The sequence below is a fragment of the Phyllostomus discolor genome, chromosome 5, assembly GCF_004126475.2.
Source record: "Phyllostomus discolor isolate MPI-MPIP mPhyDis1 chromosome 5, mPhyDis1.pri.v3, whole genome shotgun sequence".
Taxonomy (NCBI): Eukaryota; Metazoa; Chordata; class Mammalia; order Chiroptera; family Phyllostomidae; genus Phyllostomus; species Phyllostomus discolor.
In genome coordinates this window covers 6,080,323-6,104,994 of record NC_040907.2, presented here as the reverse complement: position 1 = coordinate 6,104,994, position 24,672 = coordinate 6,080,323, and the positions used below count along the sequence as shown (strand labels likewise).

Here is a 24,672-nt window from a genome sequence, read left to right as displayed (position 1 = left end):
TGAGAAGAGATAAAAGTTTCTGTCCTGGCAGGGTGAGAGGAGGAAGAGGTGCTGCCCACCTCCCCCCATTCCTAGCTGCCGGGCAGGAGGAGATGGCCCGGGAGCAGGGCTGTGCAGCGGCCCGGGGTCGGTCCGGGTAGGGAGGCAGCCAGGAAACCTAAGCAGCAGAAACCCGGGGTTCCCCGCGCTCCTGGAGCCTGCGAGCTGTGCGAGGCCGACGCGCGTGTTTCCCAGTGGGGCCAGCCCCGCCGTCCCGGAGTCTTTTCGTCTTTGAACTAAAAAAGCAACTCCAGCAACAACATACGGCTCGAGTACGAGGGGGAAGCAAAACCCCTGGTACCCTGGCACCGGGAGTCGTCAGAGTGCGCGAAGGGGAGCGCGAGAGCGCGCGGCTCGGCGGCGCGACCCCACTGCGCTCCCACCTGCGCACGCCCGCGCGGAAAAGTTTGCGCGGCCGCGCACGCGGCGAGCTCCGGGCCCACCGGCGCCTGGGAGCGAGTCCGCGCGCCGCCGCCGCCGTGGAGTCGCGCTCGCCTGGCCGGAGCGCAGAGGGGGGCGTGCGAGCGCGCGCCCGCCCGCCGGCCCGCGTCCGGCCGGAGTTGGTGCGCGGGCACGAACCTCGGCCTCCGAGCGCCCGCCCCGCTCCCGCCGAGTCCCGCCTCCCTCCCCGCGAAGTCTGAGGTTTAGGGAACCACTGAGCCGATAAGGCCGTGAGGCCGGCCGCCCCAGCCGGTGCGCGCGCGAGGGAGCCGGCGCGAGTGAGGGAGGGAGCGAGCGCTGGGCGCGGGCGCGCGCGAGGCCGCGGGCGCGGCGCGGGCGAGCGCGAGCCCATTCACTCCGGCCTCCGGCTGGCGGGCGCGCGCGCGGGCGGGCCGAGCTCTGCTCTTTCACCTGCCGGGGCGGCGCGGGCCGGGCCCAGAGGAGGCGGCGCCCCGTCCGCCCTGCCAATCACCTCGGCGCCTGGCAGCGCCCCCGGCCGCTCCCGCCCACCCGCTCCCTCCTGCCAAACTGTTACCCTGAGTGTTACCGTCAGGAGCAATGACATCAGGGCTTTAAAACAACTTGTTATTCGGGGAGTAATCAGTTGCAATTAGGCATTAATTAAGTATTATGAAAGTTGATTATTTAAGTGAATTCGGCTTTCGACTCTCCGACTATGGTGAGTACCCGAGTGGGGCGGGGGAGGGCCGGGGGCGCGCCGCGGGGCTCCGACCCCCGCGCGGGGCGGGGGGCGCGGGCGGGGCGGGGGCGGCGGGAGCCCTGCCGGACCGGCGGGCGGGGGCGCCCCTCGGCCTCGCGGCCCGGCCGGGCCCCCAGACCCGGGCCACGTCTATAAATAGTTTCTCTTTTAGTTTAATAAACTCGAGAGCAGAGCGGAGCTGCTCTGCGTGTGCAATGCCGGAGCGTGAGAGCGAGCGGGGAGGGAGGGAAAGTTTCGCTCTCCCTCCCCAGGCCCCCTTCGCATTTCTCCCCCAGTCCCGGGCACTTGTCGGCCCCTCGATGGGGGGCGCGGCGAGCAGAGGGGGCGGAGGGGGTGTGGAACGGGGAACACTGCGAGAGACTAAACAGATTTTTTTTCCTTCCCTCTTCTTTTTTCGGCGATCTTCGAAGAGTTTGGGACCAAGGCGAGGAGAATGGATCTTGGTACAGGTACCGGCCGGTGGGAACCGGGGGGGAGGCTCTTTCACTTTTCTTTCGGTTCTTTTACGGAAGTTATTATTTTTAGCCCAATGAGGTAGCAGCTGGGCGGGGGGCGGGGGCTGGCCAGAAGAGGGTCCGGTGCCGCCGCGCTTCTCGCCCTGGTTTCTGGATTGCGAGGCTTCGGATGATATTATTGTTATTATTTGTTACTTGCTTGGTGACTATGACTAATTTGATGCTCGTCATTATGAAAGAACGGAGGGCAGACGGAGCTGGGGGGCACCCAGAGAGAGGATTTAGGGGTTTTTTGTGGGGGTTTTTGTTCTCCATGTTTTTTTGAATGGCTCCGTGTGTTTTCTGTGTGTTTTAATCCCTGCAAAGATCTCTGTGTGTCTGGCTGCAGGGTGTGTGTTTTTATTTTTTTAGTGGGGGGTGGTTTAGTTTTTGAAAGCAGCGTCCTGTTGGGAAAGGTGGTTAGTCTGGTTTCAGGGCGACTGTCTCAAGGTAAAGGAATTTAATTTATTTGGGACAAGGCTGTGTCGGATGATCAAACTGCTTATTATGGCTAATGAGTATTTTTCACCTGAGAATCCGTGGGATGAGGCGGCTGTTATCAGTTCAAAGTGCTGGGCCCGGGACTCGCTCCCAGCCCCCTTCCTAGCTCCCACCCTGGGCCTGCGTGTGCCAAACGAACTACCACATTGGGCCTTGTGGGTTTTGTGGGGGGCTAGGGTGGCGCCTAGGCCAGCAGTCCAGAGAGCGTGGTGCGGGCCTGGGGCAGAGTGCATCCAGAGATTTGGGTGTTTTACTGGCTTTAGTCTGATTTTACTCCATATTTCTCTTGTCTTCCGCTCTGGGGTTCCAACCTCAGTCCAGAGTGAGGTCTACTGGGCTCTGGACCGCCACTCGGGCCGCCGCTCGCTGTTGAAACCAGGTTTTGGGCAGGACCCGTAGGTCCTCAGCTGACGAAGGCAGCTGGCTTCTTCCTACATGTTTTTCAAAGAAGGTGGCCGTGGACAGGGTAATTCGCTGAGACTGATCTCTGAACCCTCCTGTGCCACTGATAGAAGGATAAGTGCTGTCGGTGGCTGTTCGAGTTGTTGTTTATAATGGGCCCAAGTTCATCGCACAGTCCCTGGGGACCCATGAGCTGACATTTGACCTTCTGAGCTCCAAGGGGATTGGGCAGAGAAGACAGGAAGACAGCACCGAGGGCCCAGGGAGGGCAGCCTGGTGGTTGGCTTTGGGAAGGCCATGTGTGTGTGGGGTGGGGGGGGGGAGGAAGGGTTGTTCGAAAAGTGTTGAGACTACACCCAGCCAGATGCGATCTTGGTGTACCTGATGTGGAGGTCCTGAGGACCTTTGTGCCCGGGAAGGGTGTGACACCCCCTGCTGGGCAAAGCGGTGAAGGTGTCTAAGGCCTCTGCTGCCACCCTGCCCCTCCCTGCCCCTCCCTGCCCTCCACTCCCACAGGGGAGCAGCCCGCCCCCACCTCTAATCAGGTGTCTCATCACCTCCCTCTCAGGCCCCACCCCCTTTCTTCGGAAATGGGGCCCCCACCCATCCCTACAAGAAGCACACCTTACAGATGGGCCAGGTAATGCACCACCCCCTACCTGGGGCAGGCCACGCCTCTGCTTGTGGGCGGGCACAGAGCATTACTCAGCTGGGAGGCGGGGCCCTCTTCGCGCTCCGCCTTCTAACCTGGGTGCCAACTGGAACTGGCGTCCATCCTCCCGCCCTGAGCCACCCAGTCCCTCCCAGCAGACTCCAGAGCCCTTCTGTGGGGTGTCCTGACTGGGGAGTAGGCCTCCCGGGCTTGCGAGGGGCAGAACCTCTTGTAGCGTCTCTCCCGGGCCGTGTGGCGACTCTGTTCTCCCCGCACTCCAGGCACAGCCTTTGGAAACTTTTCCTAGAAGCTAGAAGCTAGAAGGGCCCCTGAGGTCAGCCGGTCCCTCCTGTAGCCGGAGCAGGGCACTCCCCAGCACAAGCCAGGCCTGGACTCTGGCCGCCAGTGAGGGGAGGTCCGGGGTGTCAAAGTTCTGACTGTTTCTGGGAGGAGTCATCTGGTGATACCATCTCAGCCTTTTCTTTGAACTTGAAAGTTTCACTTAATCTCAGAACTTCAGAAGAAAAGCACTTTTTCCCCTCTTCACTAAAAAAGGGAAGCAGGTGGGAACTCTGAGATCCCCTCCGAGCCATCTCTGGCTGACTCTGTGGTCACCTCCCCTCCACCTCGGGGACATACCCCTGGACACAGCCAGGGCCAGGGGCCTCGTCTGTGGCCCGGGCTCATTGCTGGTGTGGTGGGGGGACGTCTTCTTTAGTGGGACTCTGGGCAGCTGCCGCCCGGGGCCTCTCTAGCTAGCGCAGTGGGAGGCTGGAGGCACAGGCCCCAGAAGGCTGCCGGCACCAGGGACCCAAGAAGCATCGGCTCAGGGGTCACCATCCCCTCCGGCCCGGGACAGCTCTGGGCTCTGCAGCGCTCCAGCCACAAGTGACTCTGTAGCGGGAGAACCAAGTCTTCTCAGGAGGGGACAGCAGGATCTCCAGACCCTCAGGGGCCATGTGGATCCCTTTTCCCCCACCATAGTTCAGCCAAGGGCTGGATCAATCTGGACGTCTTTAGCAATAAAAAATGCCGATGTCGTCCTAATTCACCAGGCCCCGAGATGACAGCAAATTTACATTTTTTAATTAAACTAGCAGCCAGTTTTTATGAGAGGGGGTTGGGTTATGCAAATCAAATGGTTGTGTACGGAAGATTAGGAGAGTTTGGGAATAAATTCCACAAATGCTAATAAAAAAAAAAGGAAAGGGAAAGAGAGGGAGGGAGGGAGGGACGAGAGAGGAAGAGAGGAGGACATGGTTCCATTAGGCCCTTTTAGAGTGATTTCCCGGGGGAGGGCGTCGGGAGGGGAGGCGCGGCGGGAGGAAGCTCTCAGACGCAGGTGAGCCCGTCCTGCCGCTGGGAAGCTCCTGGGGAGGAGGCCCCCCTAGGCCAGGGCCTAGGTCCTGGGCCACACTGGAGGCCAGGTTGACCGTGGCTGTGAAGTAGCAGCAACGCTTTGAAAGGGAACTTTCCCTTGATTTCCTGGGGTCTGGTTGTCATTGCTCCGCTCTCTCTAAGGGGAACTCGAGAAAAAGGGGACGGGCCATTCAGAGTTAGAGCTGCCCGTCAGAGGACTCCAGGGGGGCTCTGCCAGGCGAAGGGCCAAACAGGCAAGGTCACAGGGATGGCCAGGGACCCCGGGGGAGCTGGCGAGGGGCTGCGCTGCCCCTTGGCACCAAGTCTGCCGCAGCCAGCAGCCACGTCGCAGGGGCGAGTGGGTGGGACAAAGCGGTGCTGGGACTCCAGGCGGAGTCCCCCTTGCACTGCATGCAGACCGCACCCCCCCCCCCCCGCCGCCCCGTGGCACCCTGGCCCTGGCCTCGGCTGTGCAGGAGGCCAGGAAGGATGGGGTCAAGGGAGCCGAGCCAGGCTGGCGCGGCAACTTGGTTCTTGGAGTGGAATTTCCTAGTAGCCGCGTGCTTCCATGGCACACGGTCCGGAGGTCGGAGAAGAAAGGCTGCAGGCTTCTTGCAGGTGGTGTCTGGTCTGATCCTGGGGCGGGGTGAAGAACTTGGCTTCCGCAGGCCAGCCCCGGTGCGTGCTGCTCAGGCCCCTGCTGCCCGGCGCGTCAGCCCAGCTCCGGGCTTTTAGGCCTTGGGTGAGCCTCCCGCTCAAGGCCGGCACCTGCCCGGGGCGCAGGCTTCTAGGAACCGTGCTGGCTCCCATCACCCCGTGGGCCCACCCGGCGTGTGCCGGGGCTCGGGAAGGTTCTGGTGCTGATTCTGCAGGGAGAGGCTCCGTGCCGGGCTTGGGGCAGAGCAGGTCGCCCTCGACCTGCCTTCCTCAAGCCTTAGCTTGGCCAGATACACCCACTCGACCAGTCTCAGCTGGGGCCGATCCCTGCCCCTGCGGTGAGGCTGGGCACCGGTTCTGCCAGTCTGCTGTGGGGTGGGGGTGGGGGGTGCTTTAGTGCCATCTTGGCAAGAAGGCGCAGGCAGAGCCGGGGACAGAAGAGGCTCTCTCGGAAGTGGCGGGCTGCCTGGTGCCGTTCCGACAGAGGCCGGCTGAGGCGTCTGGAGGGACTGGAGCCTCAGGTGACACGCAGGGTCTCTGGCCCCCAGACTCCCAGCTGCATTTCGCCGGGAGGATTCAATGGGCCGATCTCGTGTGGGGGGGGCGTTGAGTGGACAGGGTAAGAAGTGTATCGTTTGGACCTTTTCTCTGGAAGGAAGCACTTGGGGCAGGCAGCCCTGGGCCATGGAGGGGCCTCTTCCCAGCGCCGCCTGAGCTGTGGGACATCAGAGCAAACCCCAGACGAAAGACCCAGCGGGGCCATTTCCCTCCAACGGGGGTGGGGGGGCAGAGGCAGCGAGGGTGGGTCTGGAAGGATCCCTACCAGACCCCCACCACCACCAACAGTCCCTTTCTCCCTGCAGGGACCAGCCAGGGAACCCCGCTGCCTCTCCCCTGCCCGAAGGGCACCGGGGCCAGTGTTAGTCAGACCTCTCTGCAGGCCTTGCTGTCACTCCTGGGCGCCCCCCCCCCCCCCCCGCCACGGCCGGGGAGTCTGGCTGAGTCGCAGCTTGGGTTTTTATGATGGAAGAATAAAATAAATGGAGGCACCTTTGGAAGGCTGAGTCACGGCAGCAACATCTCCTCATTAAAGCTGCTGCCCTGGCTCAAGTCCCCTGGCAGGGGTTGGGTGGAGCCCGGGAAGGCTCCGGGCCCTGACTCCTCCCCTCCCCAGACCCGGCCAGGTTCGTGGTGATGCTCCTGCCCCCTTGAATGGGCCTCCGCTGGCCGGCCCACCATTCTTAGAAGGACCGGGCTGTTTCTGCCACCCCACCCCAAGGTTGCCTCTGTCACACTAGTGGCTCTCCCTGCCACTAGTTTTAAACCTTGACCGCCCTGACGGAGGCCACTCCTCATCCCCCTCCTCCTCCTCCTCCTCTCCCTCCGGCTCCCCCTCCTCCTCCTTCTCCTCCTCCTCATCTTCAGGGGGAAGGAAGTTGCTCTGTAGTAATTACAGCCTGTGGGTCCCCAAGGCAAGCAGCAGCTGTTCCGGGATGGCTAGGCCAGGGTACAGCAGGAGGAGGAAGGAGCTAGGGAGAAGGAGGGAGGTGGTAGAGGAGGAAGAGGAGGGCCAGTGGCCCCAGGGTGCAGAGGAGACGGGACTGCTTCGCTTGGATTGGTGGTGAAAGGGGGCACCCCTTGGTGGTCCCGCATTCGCCGGCAGCGGAGTGTCCTCACACCCCAGGCTCATCAGGACATCCCACGCCCTGTGTGGGGAGAACCCCACTCAGGTAGCGAGGCCTGAGGTGCAGCCAGTGTCTGGGAACACCCTCCGCAGGAGCTCCAGACATGAAGACCACCTGGTGGAAGGAGGCAGGTGTGTGTTTACCTGTCTCGCCGGGCGGAGGAGCACGGGGCAGCGAGCCCGGGGAGCTCTGGGGCGCAGTGGCCTTTGGACCCGATAAAGGATGGGCAGCCTGGAGACAGACAGAGGAGACAGGCAGACGGTGTGCACCTTCCAGACTCCACGGGCCTCTCCTCTCCGGGTCCTGTGCCCCGCCCCTGCCCCCGCCCTGAGGGCATAGCTGTTGCTCCCCACCGTGCAGCCCCGGTTTTCTGCCCCTACCGCCCGGGCTGCCCGGCCCAGCTCCCGACAGCCAGGCGCTCCTGCCGACCTTCCTCGCTCCCTGGCCCCTGTGCGGCCTCCGGGAAGAGATGAGAGGCTGGCTGGGGACCTGCTCCTCGGAGGAGCTGGCCGTGCCGGTGACATCGACGTGTCAGGGCGGCACTCAGACGCCGGCCCCGGGAGCCCCAGGCCAGGGCCCCTGGGTGCTGCTGTTACTGTTGCTCATAGCGGCGGCCGTCGGAGAGCGAGCTCCCTGTCCCCATCTCCCAGTGCCCAGCACAGAGCTGGCCTTGCGCCTTCCCACAGTCAGCGCCTCTTCTCCGCGTGCACCACCCCCCCGCCCTCATAGGGGGGCAGAAGGAGGCAGGCGGGAAACCTTGGCCGGTCCCCTTGGAGTTGGGGCTGGGTTTTAGCTCCCACAGCCGCATGCGCAGGAAGGGGTGGGGCCCGGATTAGGGATGGCGTGAAGGGGCGAGGGGGCGTAAAGAGAAAGACAGACATTGGGTGGTCAGGTGGGGACCCCGAATCGTCTGTGAACTGTAACCACAGCTTGGAGCCGGGAGGGTCCGGGGTGAGAGGTCAGACTCGGCTCCTGGGGGCTGCTGCCTGTGGGAGGCGGGAGGGCCGGGCGCAGCGGCTGGTCTGAACTTCCCCCTGCCTCTTCCCCTTGTCCGTCTGCGTCTCCCCGGGGCGGACTCCACTCACTGCCGCATGTCCCGCCTCCCGAGGCCCTGCGTCCAGTCCCAGGACCCCTCCAGCTGGGTGGACCCAGTGCCAGCCCACGTGGCCAGGGTAGAGGCCCCTGGCGTGGTGTTTTGGCTTCTCCTGAGCTGGCCACAGGGTCCACTCTCCAGGCTGCCCACAGGCTGGCCCCATGGTCTTAGGGAGCGCCACCGGCCCTTGGAGGCCGGGACCCTTCCTAATGCCAGGAGGGCTCTGTCTCGGCAGAGGGCACTGCCTGGCTCTGGGGGAGAGGGACGGAGCAGGGGAATGGACACTCTCTGCGGCTCCAAGGACCCGGGATTTGCAGGGGAACCCTTCCCGAATCGAGCTGTGGCCGGTGCCGGCCTTTCCTTCCAGGGCGTTCTCCGTGAGCCGAGGGCAGGGAGGGACGGTGCGGCGTGAACGCCGGCACAGCGGGAGAGCAGGGGCACCCAGGAAGCCCCCGGGGAGAGAACTCCGAAACTTCGTGCCGATCTCCTTGACTGTGACTTTTCAGCTCCCTCTGGTTCAGGGCCTCCCTCTCCGCCATTCCCTCAGCCCAGGAGCCCAAGGCCACAGCCATCCTGGGGGACAGGGGAGCCTCGGGAAAGGATTGGCCAGGTGCCCCCACTGCCCAGCAGGGGGCACCCCACTGTACCTGCCCCAATTCTAGGGATAGGGCCACTGGTCCTGGGTCTAGTCCAAGCCTTCTGGCCAGGGGTGGGGGGAAGGGACGCCTACCTTCCCCACCCCCAGAGGTTCCTTGGCTGAGTTTGTTTTGCCAGGGTGACCTGTTTAATCATCTCATTTTCTGGTGGCCGTTTATTCCTCGTTTCCACGGTTACGGCCCCATTAAGGGGAGAAGCAATAAGGCAGCGAGTCAAACAGGTAATAAAAACATTAAAGCCCATGTGCACAGAGGGAGGGCGGGCGGTGGGAAGGGGCTCGGTGAGGTGAGACGGCCTGGGGAGGCCGCCTGGCCTCGCCCTGCACAGCCCACCGAGAGGGAGGGCTCCCGGTTGCACGCATCCGAGGGCCGACCCCTCCCCAGGGCCCTGCTTCCGGGCCGGGCCCGTCGGGGGCCGAGACTCAGACCCAGCTCAGCACCATCCTCAGCCCTTGGTCCCCTGGCAACTGGGGTGGGAAGTAAAACAGGAAGGAGGAAAGTGAGAGTGAGTGACAAGAGCCGCCTCCCCCAGTACGCTGGCCTGCCGCCTGGGTGACCCGCGTGTGTGTGTGGGGGGGGGGGGGCCCACCTCGCTCTCTCGGTGGGGGAGGGGAGTGATTTCTGACATTGTTTTGAGCTCTAGAACTTTTTTCTGCCAACTTTATCAGAAAGCATATTTGTGGTGAGTGTTGCTAACAGGACCAGTCTGGTGAGTAAACGTTCCTGGTGTGGACAGCTCTGTGACCTTGAGCGGGAGAGCACGGCAGGGGCCGGGGACACAGAGGCAGAGGAGGCCAGGTGCCCGCCCCCCGCCCCCCCCCGGGCTGGGGAGCCCTTCCCAGGATGGGGGAGGGAGCCGAGGTGTGGGGTCCGTCCCCAGCAGCGTGGTGCGTGGCACGCTTGAGTGGCACTTCTCTGGGGCTGGGTTGTGTGACTGTCTCCCCCGTGGGCTGGGCCAGAGGCGTCGCTGGCAGGTTCTCCCATGGGCCCCGTAGGGACACTGCCCTCCTCCCCTCTCGGAAATGGGAGCCAAAAGGGACGCCAGCCTCTTGCCGGCCCCTCTGTGCCCAGGGGCACACGCCTCCCTCCCAGTGTCCCCTGTCTGGGCGCCTCCTGAGTGTCCCTCAGAGTTGGCAAGGGCTCGGCCAGGGTCAGGGGGGCTGACCAGAGCGGGGAGGTGCAGGCTGAGTCGCCCGTTAGCCAGGGAAACCAAGTGGAACCAAGGCACAGTGGCAGGGCCTCGGGTCGCCGAGCCGGCCAGCCCCGCAGCGGCTCAGAGGGGAGGGCAGGGGGTCCACTGTGGGGGGCTCCCCACGGCGAGGAGCCCACTTTCTCCCGCTCTCCGGCGCTCTGATCCTTGGCGTACTCACGGGGGTCTGTGTCTCCAATTACTCATTTCAAAGTCGGTTTCTGACGGGAGAGGGAGAAGGAGAGGAAGGTCTGGGAAACGGGGGAAACCCTTTGGCTGGGAAGTGTGTCTTGGGAATGGGTCTAGATGAGTTAATATTCTGATCAAACAATTAAAAATAGAAAGCGCTCCCGCGGCACCAGCTGCTGAGGCTTTTCAACAACTGTCACCAGCAAGTTCATGGGCAGGTGGTGCTCGAAAGGAGTTTTTCCACAAACAGCAAATATCAGAGATTACAGTGTGCCCCCCACTTCCCTCCCTGGGCCCAGGACAGGTGTTCAGGGCCCCCGGTTCTCCTCGCACGCCCCTCGGGGACCTGGAGCTGGGGGTCTGCACAGCCTCAGGACCGCCCTGCTCCCCCCGCCCGCCCAGGGCCCGGCCGCCACGGTGAGGTCATCACCAGATGCCTCGGTAATTGCTTTAAGGATCTAACTTAAACTAAGACGAAAACTTAAATTCCTGGGTGAGGAGTAATTTTCCGTCCAATAGTGAATTAATGAAAGGATCGTCGCCGGGGCCTGGCAGGGAGGCTGGGCTGCTCTGATGAGTCCACGTGAGTCAGACAGGCGGCTCTGGACCGGGGGACTCCCCCGGCCCCTTCGGGGCCCCACCAGGGCCTGCTGAGTCAGTGGGACCTGTTCCGTGTGTGCTCGGGGTCCCCCTCGATGACGGGGACCGGCTTCTCAGAGCCCCCAGGTGAGGCAGGTGCGAGCCGCACCTGTCTCGGGCAGAACCAGGGCCCCTGAGTCAGTGCGCCCTGGAGACGGACGCCGCTCTTAAAAGCCGAGAAGGAGGGGCTGTGGGAGCTCTTTCCAACCCGCACGCCACGTGGTCAGCGACGCAGTGACCAGCCACCCTGGCCCGCCCGGGAGTGGAAAGACCCCTGTCCTCTGACCGCCGCCCTCCACTCCCCAGTCTCTGAGGCAGGCGGGCGGGCTGGAGGGACATGCCCTCCCCCGGAGTCCCGGGAGTTGGAGCCCCGCGGAAGCCACGCATGCTTTGTCCGGGAAGGGCTGCTGACCGCCGGCTCCGCCTGAAACTGTCCGCCACCACCAAGCCACGCACCAGGCCACACGCCGTGGACTGCTGCGTCCCACGGGGCGGGTGCGAACTCAGGTGGGCGTGCATGCACGCCGCCCCTGGCACGACGGGACCTTCCTGAGCACAGGAAGGGCTTGCGGCTGCGACCCCACCTCCTCCTCGCCCCCCCAGCATTGGACACCCCCTGACGTAGGGAACGGGGTGTCCCGTGTGGAGGGTGACGACAGAGCCCCTCGAGTTTACCTAGGGCTCCCCCCTCCCCCCCAGAGATTCAGAGCGCGCCCGCATCTTGTATCCCGGCCCCCTCATCGGCTCCCTCGGGGAAGTAAAGACGCAGGGAGCTGTCCCGTTTCGCAGGCGGGCAGGTGGGGCGACAGGAGGCACACAGACACCCATGGGCTTGCTCCCGAAGGCAGGGAGCCGGGTGCGGAGTAGGGGCCCCTCCCACGGGGAAGAGGGACTCCCCGGGACTGAGCCAATGACGGGCTCTCCTGCGAGGCCTGCCCCAGTCTCGGGGCCCCATGTGTGTCCCGCCCGGACACGGAGCGCATCCCTGGGCCTCCCCTGCAAGGTGAGGTGCAGTCGCTGACGCCAGTGCATTTGCAGCTTTTTGGAGGAAGCCCCCTCCGTCACTGCCTGCCCCCTGGGGGGGGGGCGCCTCCGGCCGCCGTGAGCAGGGCAGGGCGGAGGGCAGTCGGAAACACTCTGACGCGTCCCCAGGGAAGGGGAGGTGAGCGGGCCAGGCTCGGGGCTCCCCAGGAAGAGGCCTCGGTGAATGCGTGTTGGAGGAGATGGCTCTGCAGACGCCCGTGTGCGCACGTGCTTCCGTGTGCGCGTGGAATGTGCTGGAAGGGAAGATCGGGACGTGGCCCCTGGCTTTCCAGGAGACCCTCGCAACGGAGCTCACTGGTGGCCTTCGGCGCTGCTGGGAGGAACGGGGCCGCCTTGGGAACCACGCAGAGTCCGCTTGCTGCTGGGCAGACAGCTGTCCCTGCACGGGGGCGGGGCACGGGGGCTGCGCAGGTGTGATCTGGGTGAGGACCCCGCTCTACCCGGTGGTGACCCCACCGAGCCTTCAGAGGTGGGGACGGCCAGGTGTTCCTGGGAAGGCGTGAGCTGCTGCAGTGGCCTATCCCGCCGCGCCACCCCACGCCGACCCCCACCCCAGAGGATGGAATTCTGGGGCAGTAGGGCCGAGCATCCCTAGTCTAAACAACCCGGCAAAGCATGCTCGGAGGGAGAGCCGAGCCAGAACCACAGATGGCGTGAGCCGGGGCTGTGACGGGAGGGATGGCGGCGTTGAACGTTACATGTTCTGCGGCGGCTGCCGTCTGGGCAGCCAGATCGGCGAATTCCAGGCCACGGGGGTCTGAGTGGGGCCTTCCGTGGTTTATCTTCTCTTACCCCCAGGGTCGGGGACGGGAGCTGGACTAGACGGACAGGACAGACAGCCCTGGAAAGACAGACAGACGGAGCAGGGGACAGGTGGTCAGCCGGGGAGCACCCGGCCCCTCCAGGCCCACCGTCCCCAGTGGGGGTCACGGCCCCTTGCTAGAGTCCCATGACCCCTGTCCCTGACAGGAAGAGGGTCCGCTCGGGGGCTCCTGGGAGACCTCCAGCTGGATGGCGAGTGGAGCTCCCTCTCGAGACGCCAAGGCAGGGCCCGGGCAAGGGCACGGGGATGTTTTCTGTTCCCGGGTCCCCCGGGGGCCCCGGGGCAGCCGGAGACAGGCTCCTCGCAGGGAAGGTGCTAACCAACAGCAGGTGATGAAACGTGACAAGCGGCGACACTTGTGTGCAGGGTGCTCCGTCCCGGCAACGCCAAGAATGAAGCTATAAACTCTGACATTTTGTGTTACGCACTGAGAGGTTTTTAATAGACCTCTCTCCGTCTTCCCCGGTCGACTTCCCTTCCCTTCTTCAGCTCCCCGCCCCCCCTGCGCCCACTGTCCCCCGGAAAGGTCCTGCCTCCCTGGTCAGCCCGGCCTCCGGGAACCTTCCTGGGTCCTTGGCCCCCGGCCCCCTGGCATCCGCACAGGTCTCTGGCCTGTGGCCCCCCTCGTCCCCAGACCCCCCCCACCCCCGTGTGGCCAGGTGGGAGGCCCTCCCCCCCTTCTCTGTGATCCTTCCCGGGGGCCCCTCCTTGTGGCCCCGACACCCCCCACCGTCCTTCACTCCCTCACCTCCTTTTTTTGGGCCCTGATCTCACAGCCTCGCCCTTCGCCCCGGCTGTCCCAGTTGTCCGCAGTAGCAGGTGGCTGTCCCTGTGCCCTCTTTGTGTTGCTCACATTTTCAGACAGATTTGATAGCGGGTGTAGGGAGATGGTGGGGCTTGGGGAGGGCCTTCTCCCCATCTCTTTTTTTTTTTCTTTCAATTTCCTTTTCTCCTTTTTTGGGACGGAGACGGGAGGTGGGGAGAGAGCAAGACAGCGTCGCACCGCGGTGCAAACAGTTGCTGGATTTGTTCAGAGAGGGCCCGGCTGGTCGCAGTTGTTCCTCTCCCGGAGAAAGGCCGGGACAACTGGGGCCTCTTTTGTTCTCTTGGCACAGCCCGGCGAAGGGCGTTTGGAGGTGAGCGTGAGGCCCCGAGGGTCAGAGACCCAGGCGACGGGGCTTCCGCCAGGGGGTCCCCACCCCTGCAGACAGGAAGTGTTCCTGGGGCGCCACAGAAGTCGGGCCGCACGCCGCACCCCTCTTGTTCCGCCCCCCCCACCCCCACCCCGGGCCAGCTCTTCCCCTAATGAACTTGAGAAGCACTTAGTTTTCTGTACTCCTTCCGTAAATATTTATTGGGCCGGGCGCTGTGCTAACACAGTGGGCCCGTCCCACCGATCCCACAGTCCGGGGAGACGCGGGGCTGATTAAACAAGTGGCCGCAGAAGCGCTAGCACCCAGAGCCTGGCGGTGCAGGGGCGACGGGTGGGCGGAGGGAGGAAGGGGGCCCTGCAGAGTGTGGTCATCACAGGGGGCGCCCCGGAGGAAGCAGAGTTTCCGCCGCTGCCTGGACCTCCGACGCCTGCGCGGGGGGGAGAGGCAGCCGGCCCTGAGCTGAACAGGCAGGTGCCCCCTGCCCCCACGGGGGCTGGCTGGCGGGCCAGAGATGGATGGCAAGCTGTGCCACCTCCCTGTGGCCCTGCCCCTCAGAGCTCTGGGTGTCTGGCCCAGAAAGTGCCCTCCCGGCCACCCTCCCACCAGCCTAACCCATCTGCGCCCGGCGTGGTGGGCCCAGGCAGAGCATGCATGTGGCCCGGCCCCGCCCCAGGGGGACGGAGCACGACCAGGAAGTCAGTACAGGCCACCACCACGGACTGGGGTGCTCCTCCCTTTTCTGTCACCTGGTCCCCTGAGCTGACGACTTAATGAACAGGGCACAGGAGAGAGGATGTGGCCCTGCCTGGCAGAGCAGCCCGGCTGGGGTCGGCAGCAGGTCCCTGCATCTGCTCGCTGCTCTCTCCGCCTGGGGCACCAGCCGGGCCCGGAGTCCAGGGGGCCTCCCTGCCACTCGAAGCCGCCTCCCTGCTGGGCCCTCGGTGGCGTGGGACCCCCTCTGTTGAGGCTGCAGCTTCCCCATCCGACCTGAGCTCCCTGCCCCCTGAGGCCGCTCTCCTTGGTCTCCGGGGCACAGGCTGCGAACACAAGGCCCACAGGTGGGCTGAGTCCGGCCCTCCGCCTTGGTTTGTCCCCCGGCACCTTGTTTCTCCCCGGCGGCAGCACCGAGCTCCTTGCCCCCCAGTTAAGGAGCAGTTAGGTATACACAGTCCTAAAGTGACGTTCGGCCCTCTGAAGGCCACCGTGCGGCTGCTGTGGCCCCCGGTGACAATGAGTCTTCGCCTAGGGCGCCCCTGCCCTAGGGCCAGCAGGGCCGTGCTGGCTGGTGCATGGGACGTACCTGAGACACCCACCAGCCCAGGGGCGGGAGCACTCGCATTACCCTTGGGAGCAAGACCAGTGCGGGGCCTGTGGACCTGCCCGTGGGCCCTCGGGTCCGGGGAGACAGGCCCCAGAGGTGCAGGCTCAGCCTCCTCGCCCAGCCCCAGAGCTGGCCTCGCATCCCGGCATCACTCAGCCGGAGCGATGGGGCGGCCTCCAGGCCCAGAAGTCCCGCCCAGGGCACCCTAGCTCTGTACCAGTTCCCCAGGAAGGGGGACGGGGTCAGCTTCCTGCCCCCCTGAAGGGTCTGGGGCAGGCTTCAGTCTTAACTTCCCTTCCCCACCCCAACCTTGGTCTTGCCTTTCTGCCGGACTCGGCCCGGGGCCTATCATGCTAGCCCTCGTCAGCCACTGCCCCAAGCCCGGGGAAGACCCCTCGAAGGGCCCAGAGGCTCAGCCCCCCTAGGCACTTGGCAGCTGGGAGGGAGGGGGCGTGCCGAAAGAGGAAGGGAGGGGAGTCCCAGAGACAGGACTTGGCCCTCTGCCCCTGTAGATCCGGAGCCAGGTTTTACTATAATCCCTACATCCTGTTACAGATCCTTTATCAGCTGGTGCCCAGGTTGGGCTGGACCCTGTGGTGACACTCGGGGCTGTAGCATGGAAAACCTGAAGTGGAGCTTCCGGAGTCGGGGCTGGGGGCTGTGAGGACCGGGCAGGTGGACTGGGGAGGAGAAGGGAGCCAGTTCGAGCACCGGATGTGGACAGAGCCCAGGGCCCACCACCCACCCGACCCAGGCCGGGGGTGGGGGAGCAGCTGTTGCAGGCTGGGAGCCGGGGACGTGGGGGGGTGTGAGGAGGGGCCCCCAGGAACGCCAGAGTCTGGGGGGTGGGGGTGGGAGCCGCACTGCCTGCCAGCCCCATGGAAACAGCAGGCCCTCGGGTCCCTCTGGTAGTGAGCGAGGACAGCCATCGGGAAACAGCCGAGCGGAGACCCTGGGGGACCCTGGTCCCCGGGGTCTGTGCTGACGGGGCCCAAGTCCAAAGCCAGAAGGGCGGGCGCCTGCCCTGCTGGTGGCTCTGCCACCTGAGGGGGGACAGGGCAGTGGGCCCAGGGGAACCGCGTGCCCCGGGCTGGGCAGCTGGGCTGGGCTCCGACAGGGGCCCCTGAGTCGGGAGGAAGCAGGACCCCCGAAAAGGCCAAGCCTGCGGCCAGCCCCGCAGTCCCCTGTGCGTCGTGGGGAGCGTTGGGGGCAGCGTGGACCCCTCCCGGACCTCCACTCCTTCCGCCCAGGGGGCAGTGGAGGGGAGAATGGGGGAGCTGGGCAGGCCGGGCTGCCGTGGGGCGGAAGCCAGGGGCGGGCTGGCGGGCGGCGGGCGGGCAGACGGGCGTCTGTCCTGCCAGGGGCCCGGGCTGGCTGTGCAGACAGCCCCTTTTCTATATGGAAATGAAGAATTTAGGCTAATGGAGCTCAACCATCTCTAATTTTGCGATGGCAGGAGGATTTTGATTGAAAGTAATTAAGCAAGCTAGCTGTAAAATTAATTAAAGCAAAAGGGGGGGATTTTTTATTGGATTGGATAGCGATACAGCGTCTGTCAGGCGGGGGACGGATGGGGGTGACCCGAATCCCCTGCCCTCCCCCCTCCCACTCGGGACGTTTATGTCACTTTAATCTCCTTACAGCGGCTGCTGTGCATTTGTTTGAAATAATCAAGGAAATATGGTCAGAAATTGTCAGCTTTCAGATCTAATTTACCTGACGGCCCCTGCGCGAGCCGGCACGGCCAGGGGAGTGAGCGGGTGGGGGAGCCCGGGTGGGCACGGAGGGCGCCGGGCTCCACAGGCCCCGCCCCCCCGGGCCCCCCCCTTCCTGGGCTGGTGGTGCCTCCCTGAAACAGCCCCCCCACCCCGCCCCCCGCCATCCCACCCACCTGCTGCCTCCCCCCCGGGGCAGGCTGTAACCAGCTTTGGGTTTAGGGACTGCGGGGTCAGGGAGGTGACGGTAATTCCTCACTCCAGATGGCCCACAACTGCTAAACCCTCCACCAGGGCCACGGCTTTAAAAATACTCCTCAGCGTGTCCTCCTGGTCGGCCTCAGCAAGGGGACCGCGGAGATGGGCTGTAGGGTGGTGGGGTGGCTGCTCATCTGTGACCCGCTCTGTCACCTGCCCCCAGCCGCACCGTCCTCCCCACCCCCCAGGGGGCCGCCTGCCTGGGGGTCCTCGCTCTCCCGGGCCCTCCCCCTGATCCCAGAGTGCTGCTCGCCCTGCTTCCCCTTCCTGGCACCCCTCGCAGGTCCCTGCTGGAGGAGGGCCCCTCCGTGGGCCCAGGCGCTCTCTTCCCGCCCACTGGCCCACCCATTCTCGTGGGCAGAGCCGAGCGCCGAGAGCCACACTGCTGCTCGAGCTCTTCTTGGAGAGTTGCGGAGCCCACACTCCAGGCCCTGCAGCCGCTGGGGTCCTTGCCCAGGTGGGCCAGCGAGAGGGCTTGCAGTCCGCCCAGCAGAGAGCCGTCGTGGTGTTCGGGGGCCCTGCAGCAGGCTGCAGAGGCTGGGGGAGCCCCCCTTCAAACACAGATATGTGGCCGTTGGTCGTGCGAGGGCCCAGGGTAGGGCCTGGGTCTCTGGGTCTGTCCCGTCCCGACGTGGGAGTGGGCGGCCCGGGCCTCCGACCAGCCTCTCAGCCTCTCGGGCCTCAGGCCCCTTCCAGTTCTCAGGTCCTGTGCCCGTCCAGCACAGCCTTTGCCACCATGGCTGGCTGCCACCCTGGGGAGCACTTTGCCAGAGCTCCTCGTCATGCCCCCGGGCCAGGGGCAAGGTCGGGGGTTCTAGACACAGCAGACCAGGACGGGGCACCCATTCTGGGTGGCCCAGCGTAGCGGGTGCCTGTGAGAAGGCGTCCGTCCCTGCCCACTCTCCGAGGACCCGCTGCACCTCCCAGCAGCCCCCCTCCCAACCCTGAGGGTGCCTTCCATGCCCTGCCCCCAGCCCCGTCCGCTTTGTGCTGGGCACTCTGTCGGCTTCCGCCAGCAGCCAGGGGCTGTGGGCGCCAGCTTTTCCTCCCAGCCTGGCTCCCAGGCAGAGCAGTTGGGGCTTGGGCAGCGGTGCCTTCCACTGTGCTGACCCCTCTCCCTCGCCCCTCCACTCCGTCCTCACGAGTCACTCATCCTGGGGCGGGGGGGTAGAGCCCCGGAGAGCTGTGCCCCGCAGAGAAGGGAAGGCAAGCTGCTGGTTCCTATTCACATCTTCTGGGCAAAGTCCTTCGTGCCCAGACCCCAGGGGGCTCTGAGGTCCTCGGGGCTCTGTACTCCCCACGCCGGCTGGGTCTGCCGGGGCCTTGATGGGAGGCCATGGCGTGGCCAGGCACCATGGGGACACAGCCAGGGCCAGAGTCCCTGCCCTTCGTGCCCGCCAGCTGCCCAGGAGCCCGATCTCAGGAGCACGAGGTTAGAAAGCGTCTCTGGCCTCAGCCCAGCCTCTCCCCACCGCCGCGGGTGGCTCGCAGCTGCTCATGTCAGCGAGAAGGCTGCGAGGGGGGAACCAGCACGCAGGCCGGTGCTTGGGACCCCGAGGGGTGGCTTGCCCTGGACCAGGGGCTCATTTCCGGGCTGCCGGAGGCAGGTGCCGGGGTGGACAGAGGCTCCGGCAGGCAGGCCCTGTGGGTCAGCGCACCACGGCACAGAGGGAGGTGGAGGAGGCCTGAGGGCGGAGAACGTTCCCGTGGTCCTCCTCGTGTCCCCAGCTCAACCCTCCGCTCCGCCTCGTGGGAACAACTTGAGTTGGGGCGGCTGCACTGAAGAAGCACTTCGGAAATTAGTGCTTCGTGGCGAGGAGAGAACTCGGACTCGATAATGGCTCTCCTTCGAGAAGGGCAGGCACGGGCGGTGGGCAGGCGAGGGCGGCAAAGCTGGGCTCTGGGGGTCGGAAGGTCAGAGGACCGCCACGGGACACCGCCCTCCCCTCCCCCCAGCGTAGACAGGGCCCGGGGGAAGGGCGGGGGGAGAGGAGAAGGGAGAGGCCAGCCCAGCAGTACTCGGGGTCCAGCACCCGACTGGCAGGAGGTAACAGGCACGCACTGTGGCCGCCGTGGGCTCCTGCCGCCCCTCTCCCCCGGCCCCCAAGGCGGGCTGGCCCCTCCAGGAGCAGCCCTTCCTCCCAGTGGCTCCTCCCTGGCCCTGTGCCACCCTCCACCCCCACCCCAGCCACCCGGCCTGGCGTCTGAGCCTCTAGGTGGAACCTGGGTGGGGAGGACAGGAGAGGCGGAAGGGTGGCTGGCTGGGCTGCCGCCCCGGGGGCATCCTGGCCTCAGGCCAACCCCCCCGGCCCAGCGCCCCGAGCACCTTTGCAGATGAGGCCCCCACCAGTGGGGCTCAGCCAGCCAGATGCTTCCTCCCTCTGCGTGGGGCCCAGCTGGGCGGGCTGCTCTCCCCCGCGCTCCCGCTCCGGGAGAAAGGCCTTTCCCGGGTCCTCACGCAGGCCCAGTAGGTAGACAGAGGCTGGGGGCTTCGGCAGAGCTGTCGGGCGTGCCCTGCACCGCTGCCCGGCCACAGGAGCCGGGGGAGGCACCCGGCCGGCTGGGAGGGAAGCCCAGGGTGGCTGGGGGCCAGCCCCAGGAGCCGTTCAGGCGGGGCCTGACGATGCCACCCCGCACCTGACACCTCCCTCGGCCAGGTTCACACCAGCCTTGGCCGGATGCGGCCGGGGCACCAGGCTCCCGGAAGGGCCTGGGGCCAGGCGGGTTGGGCGGGGGGCCCTGGCCCCACCAACCTTCTCGTGGGTGTCAGACCCTCCTGCTCACCCTGCTCCTCCAGATCCCTGGGGCGGCTGGTGGCCTTGCAGAGCCCCCCCCACCCCGCCCCCCGACACACCGCCCAGACCCCACCCCCTCCCTCCAGTCCGGCCTCAGTTTCTCGCCCTTCAGGCCTGGAGTCTCGCTGGCCCGGCCCTGGCCCGGCGCCGGCCTGGTCCTCCGGCCCCCCTGGCTTGGCAGTCGCATTTTGCTGCCAGCGCAGGGCACTGAAAAACTGCTGGCACTGCCAAAAACCCTGTGTGCGCTACGACTCCCCAAACATCCCTTTATTTTTATTGTTCTGTTAATTACTGTTTAAACTTTAATAAGTCACTTCGTCAGGAGGGGGGACCTGCCGTGAGCTTTTCTGTGCAAACACGGGCCCGGGAGTGACTCGGGTGTAATATAACCCTTTATGCGGTGTGGGAATGTTTAGATTGTAACAGAAACTTGTTATTTTAATGACAGTTGGGGGGGAGGGGGTCTGAGCACAGGAGATGAGGAGAGTAGGCACAGCCGGGTCCCCACTGCGGCCTGGGGCGGCCCGGCCACACCGGGGTGCCCCCTTCCCGGGCTGCCCGCAGCGAGGCTCAGCCTGCAGGAGGGTGCCCCCCGAGAGATGCTCGGGGACCCGGGGTGAGAGGGTCCTTGGACCTGGGGGGCCTGGGGGGCCTGGGCAGGCAAAGGCCCGACGAGAAAGCTGGGGTTTGAGAGTCGGAGGGAGCAGAGGATACAGGGCCGCCGGACCCCCGGGCAAAGGCGGGGCCCTGTGGGGCTGGACTCTCCCTGACTGTGTGAGCCCGAGGGGGCGGGGTGGGGGCAGGGGCAGAAACAGCCCTTCCGGCTCCGGAGGCGGGGACCCTGCTCGCAGCCACCCTCCGGGAGAGTGGCAGGCACCATGCGCTGCACGGCTGTGGGCAAGACACGTCACCGGTGTCATCCCCGCGGCCTCCTGCGTCACTGGGGCCCGGGGCAGAAGCCTGGGCGGGGCGAGCTTTCAGAGGGGGCCCTAGCCTCAGTGTCGCTGTGCGTCACTTGGAAGCAGCCAGGGCCCAGGCGCCTGAGTGCGGTCCCCGAGGCCCAGGCGCTGTCCTCAGTGGCAGTGGGCAAGGCCCCGGGAGCCAGGATCCTCCCTCTCAGCCCTTGGGCAGAGCCCCCCCTCAGGCCCCTCCTCCCGCTCCCCATCGGGGTGGGGGGCTGCAAGGTGAAAGGGACATGGAGGTGATGGCTGTCCCCAAGACTGGGCACGGGCCACTGGTTCTCTCTCTCTCTCAAGGCCTGGCTCCGTCACAGGGACCTAGGGGCTTGGGGCCAGGGCTGGGGTGAGGGTCGCTGGGCCACGCCCTCTTGTCTGGCTACCCTCACCCTCCACACCCAGAGGCCCTCCTGCCCCACCTGATCCCACAGTGACAGCCAGAGGGGGTGCCTTTCTGCTGTAGGGGTGGGTCTCCCGAAGGGACCTCAAGACATCTGGGCCCGGTTTCCAACTTTGTCTGCACTCAGTCCCTCTGTCTGTCTGTCCATCCGCGCACAGAGCCCAGCCCCTGCTCTGTGCCAGCGCTGGGCGGCAGACATGGCGAAGGGGTGTGAGGGGCATGGCCAAGGGTGCCTGGCCCCTGCTGCCGGGGTGCCGCCTTCCGGCTGAGGCAGAGACCCCTGCCCCGGCGGCAGGTCTGCTCCCCGCTCCCCCTCTGAGGCTGCCTCGCCCTGGGGTCCCTCCTGCCCGCCGCCTGCCTGCCTGCCTGTCTGCCTGCCAGGGCCCCAGGTTCGAGGTTCGTGCAGGGGCCCGGCGCCCTGGTGCTGGAGGCGAGAGCCCCCCAGATGGCAGCCGCGCGGGCCACGAATCGCTGAGGTTTTCCTTTTCCAAGCAGCGCGTTTCCCTAAATTGTCTTTGACTGCGTGCATGGGTAATGAAAGTTTATGCCCTTGTTAGAAGGACAGCGGCCAGTTCCAGGCAGAGCCGGGGCGGCCTCCCTGCCGGCCCCGCGGGCCCCACCCCCACCCCGGCGGGGGAGCCCGAGCGCGCGCCCACACGCACCCCCTCCCCGGTGGGTGAGGAGGCTGTTAGGGGAAGGGAGAGGGGATGGGAAAAAAAAAAAAGAGAGAGAGAGAGAAAAAAAAATTCCATATTTGTGTAAGTTGCTTTAAAAGCATTTTATCATGTCATAAAAAAGGGAAAGTACTCTCAGAAATTGATCCTCTCCACCAGCCCATTGGGCAGAAGGACGTTGCGATGCTAATGGCCGTCCTGCTCCGGGGTGGCTTATTAAAAAATTTATACATAAATGCTTAAAATTGCATAAATTATTTAAAAAAAACCAACAAAGTAAGCAATTTGAATTCCCCCTTTTCCTCCCCTTCTGCGCCCAGCCCCTGCTTGGGCGTCCCCCCACCCTGCTTTCCCCAGCCCCTGGCCTTGGCCCTCGGTCCGGGGCCGTCTCCTCCGGGGGCGGGGGGGCTTCCCCCCTTTCTCCGCACGTCCGTCCCGCCGAACCCCCGGCCCCGGCCGCCCTGCGCTCCTCGGGGCTTCCCTGCCTCACCCACAACCGAGCGCCGCGGCCAGCCCACCACCGAACACTCGCATGCTCGCACACCTAATAAAAACACCACTAATAATGCCCCAAATCGCGGAATTAAATATTAAGGCCAGAGGAGGCGGGCGTGCAGCGAGCGGGGCTGCTGCCGCCGCCGCGGCCGCCGCCGAACTCGGAGCTGATGAGTGTGCCTCTCGCAGGCGTGGAATGTCACCCACACATCCCGGAGACCGGAGTGGGGAGTTTTATGATGGTTTTTCATTGATTTGTTTCCCCAGCGCAGCTGCCGACCTCTATTGAGGGACAAACATAATCAGCACTGACGCAAATTAGATGGTTATTCGTTTTGAAAATTGACAGAAAAACAATAAAAAAGATGAAATGCTCCCAAATCAATAGATATAATGAAATTCAAATAATCCGAGAGATGAGGTCTCCATGGCAACTGATAATGTGGAAAAGAAAACAATTTAATAAAGGACAGACACACTTTGAAAACAGATTGGGCCCGGGGAGGGGGCGGGCGGGCGGGCGGGCGGGGGCCGGCGCGCGGCTGGCGAGTGAAGGATCACTGTCCGTCCCAAGGACACCCGCCGTCATTAAGCGAGGCTTTCGGCCCCAGAAAGTGCAGATTCAGGTTTTAATACACAAAATTATTTCAGGAGCAGTGAATCGGAAAGTCGTTTGTAATGACCTTCCTGAGAGGCCCGGGCGCGGGGCACGTTGGAGGCTGGGCGGCCTGGCCGGCTGAGTTATGGCATATTTGTGTTTTTATAGTGCGGAGGGGAGGGGGCGGGGGGAGGGGGAGAGAAGGTTAAACAGTATTTACAGCTCAGTTGTTTTCCGAGAGGAAAGAGAAATAGAGTTCACGGGAGATGCGGCGGGCGGGCGGGCGAGCCGGGCGGCCTCGGGGCGCGAGGCGGGAGAGGAGGTGGGCCTGGGGCGCTTCTGCCCTCGGCCTCTGCTCCTCGCCCCCGGGGACTCAGGAGGGGTGCCAGGCGGGGCCCCCAACTCCGGCTCCCAGCGGGGTCTGCTGGGTCCGGGGCCCCTGTGGGGTGAGGCGGGGTCTGCATCCCGGCCCTGGGCTCCCCCGCCCTGCCCTCTCCCCTCAGTTCTCTCCAGCTCTCTGCATAGCCGCGCCTGCTCCTCCAGACGGTGCTGCCCTCGTGGGGTCCTGTGCCGAGTCTGGGGTGCACCCAGCCTTGGGCGGATGGGCGTTGGACGCCTGGGACCATGGCGCACCCCCCGAGGTGGCCTGCAGCCCACAGCCTCCTGTCCCTTTCCGTGACCTCCTCTGTCCCTGCTGAGGTGACCTCCTCTGTCCCCTCCGAGTGCTTACCTTGGGCGCCCAGAAGGGGCAAACATGGTCCCTTTGGGCTTGGCAGAGGCAGGGCCATGGAGGGAGAGGGACAGGGGCCGAGCAGAGCCCCCCCCCACCTCCGTAGCCCTGCAGAGCCACTTGCCCGGGCAGGGCAGCTCGGGCACCGAGAGCCTGTCCCCGGGGAGACCCCCGCCCAGGGGCTGCAGGAGCCGCACCTGGGCCCCGCCACGGCGCCCGCACGCGGCACTGCCGGCTTCCGGGCGGCTCTCGGGTGTGCACGTGTGTCTCTGGTGTGACCGCACACACGCAGAGGCGCGGGAGCGAGTGCACGCGCGCGGGGCCTGTGTGTGCGCCGTGTGTGTGTGTGTGTGTGTGTGTGTGTGTGTGTGTGTGAAATCTCCCCTGGGTGGCAACTCTTTCTCTCTCCCCTTCCTGTTGGGCTGTGACCTGGGGGAGATTGATAGCCAGCCGGTGCGGTGGATGCTAACAGCTCCCCTGATTTATAGAGTTACTTACGCTAAGTGAGGCCACTTAGACGCGTCTGGATAGTAAACCTTTTAACTGGACTAAAAAATCATAATAAATAAATAAACAAAGGGGGCCAAGGAGGGCCCAGCAGCACCCCCCACCCCGCTGGGAGACGCTGGGGACCAGGGGACCTGACTGAGAGAGAGCCCTGGGGAGCACTAAGCCCGCCTCCCGCCCGTGGAGGCCGGCGGCCCTCCTGTTCCGGGGTGGGGGTGGGGGTGGGCCGCAGAGGGAAGGGCACCCTCCCTGGGGAGGACAGGTCCCGTCTGGGGGAGGGGCCGCCGCTGGAGGAGGTAGGGGAGGGGGCTGTTGGGTTGGGGTGGGGACGGGCTGGGTGCTAGGGGCAGGAGACAGGTGCACGGGACGGCGGAGCCACCCGGGGAGCTCATGGGGAGCTGGGGACCGAAGCCACAGGGGCTGGGAGCCCTCCCCTGCCTCCCACGCTCCTCTCTCCCGCGGCACCTGAGCTTGTCACCGTGGTG

The 24,672-nt window shown here is 65.1% G+C and overlaps 1 protein-coding gene across 1 annotated transcript in view; it reads left to right on the top strand.

Annotated features, from left to right (window-relative positions):
- Positions 1–986: 986 nt before the first annotated feature.
- CASZ1 (castor zinc finger 1) overlaps positions 987–24,672 on the top strand; it is a 55,755-nt gene continuing 32,069 nt past the window's right edge. The window contains 2 exon segments of the mRNA XM_028512587.2: positions 987–1,159; positions 1,612–1,650. Coding sequence (XP_028368388.2) covers positions 1,111–1,159; positions 1,612–1,650 — 88 coding nt within the window. The 5' untranslated portion in view covers positions 987–1,110.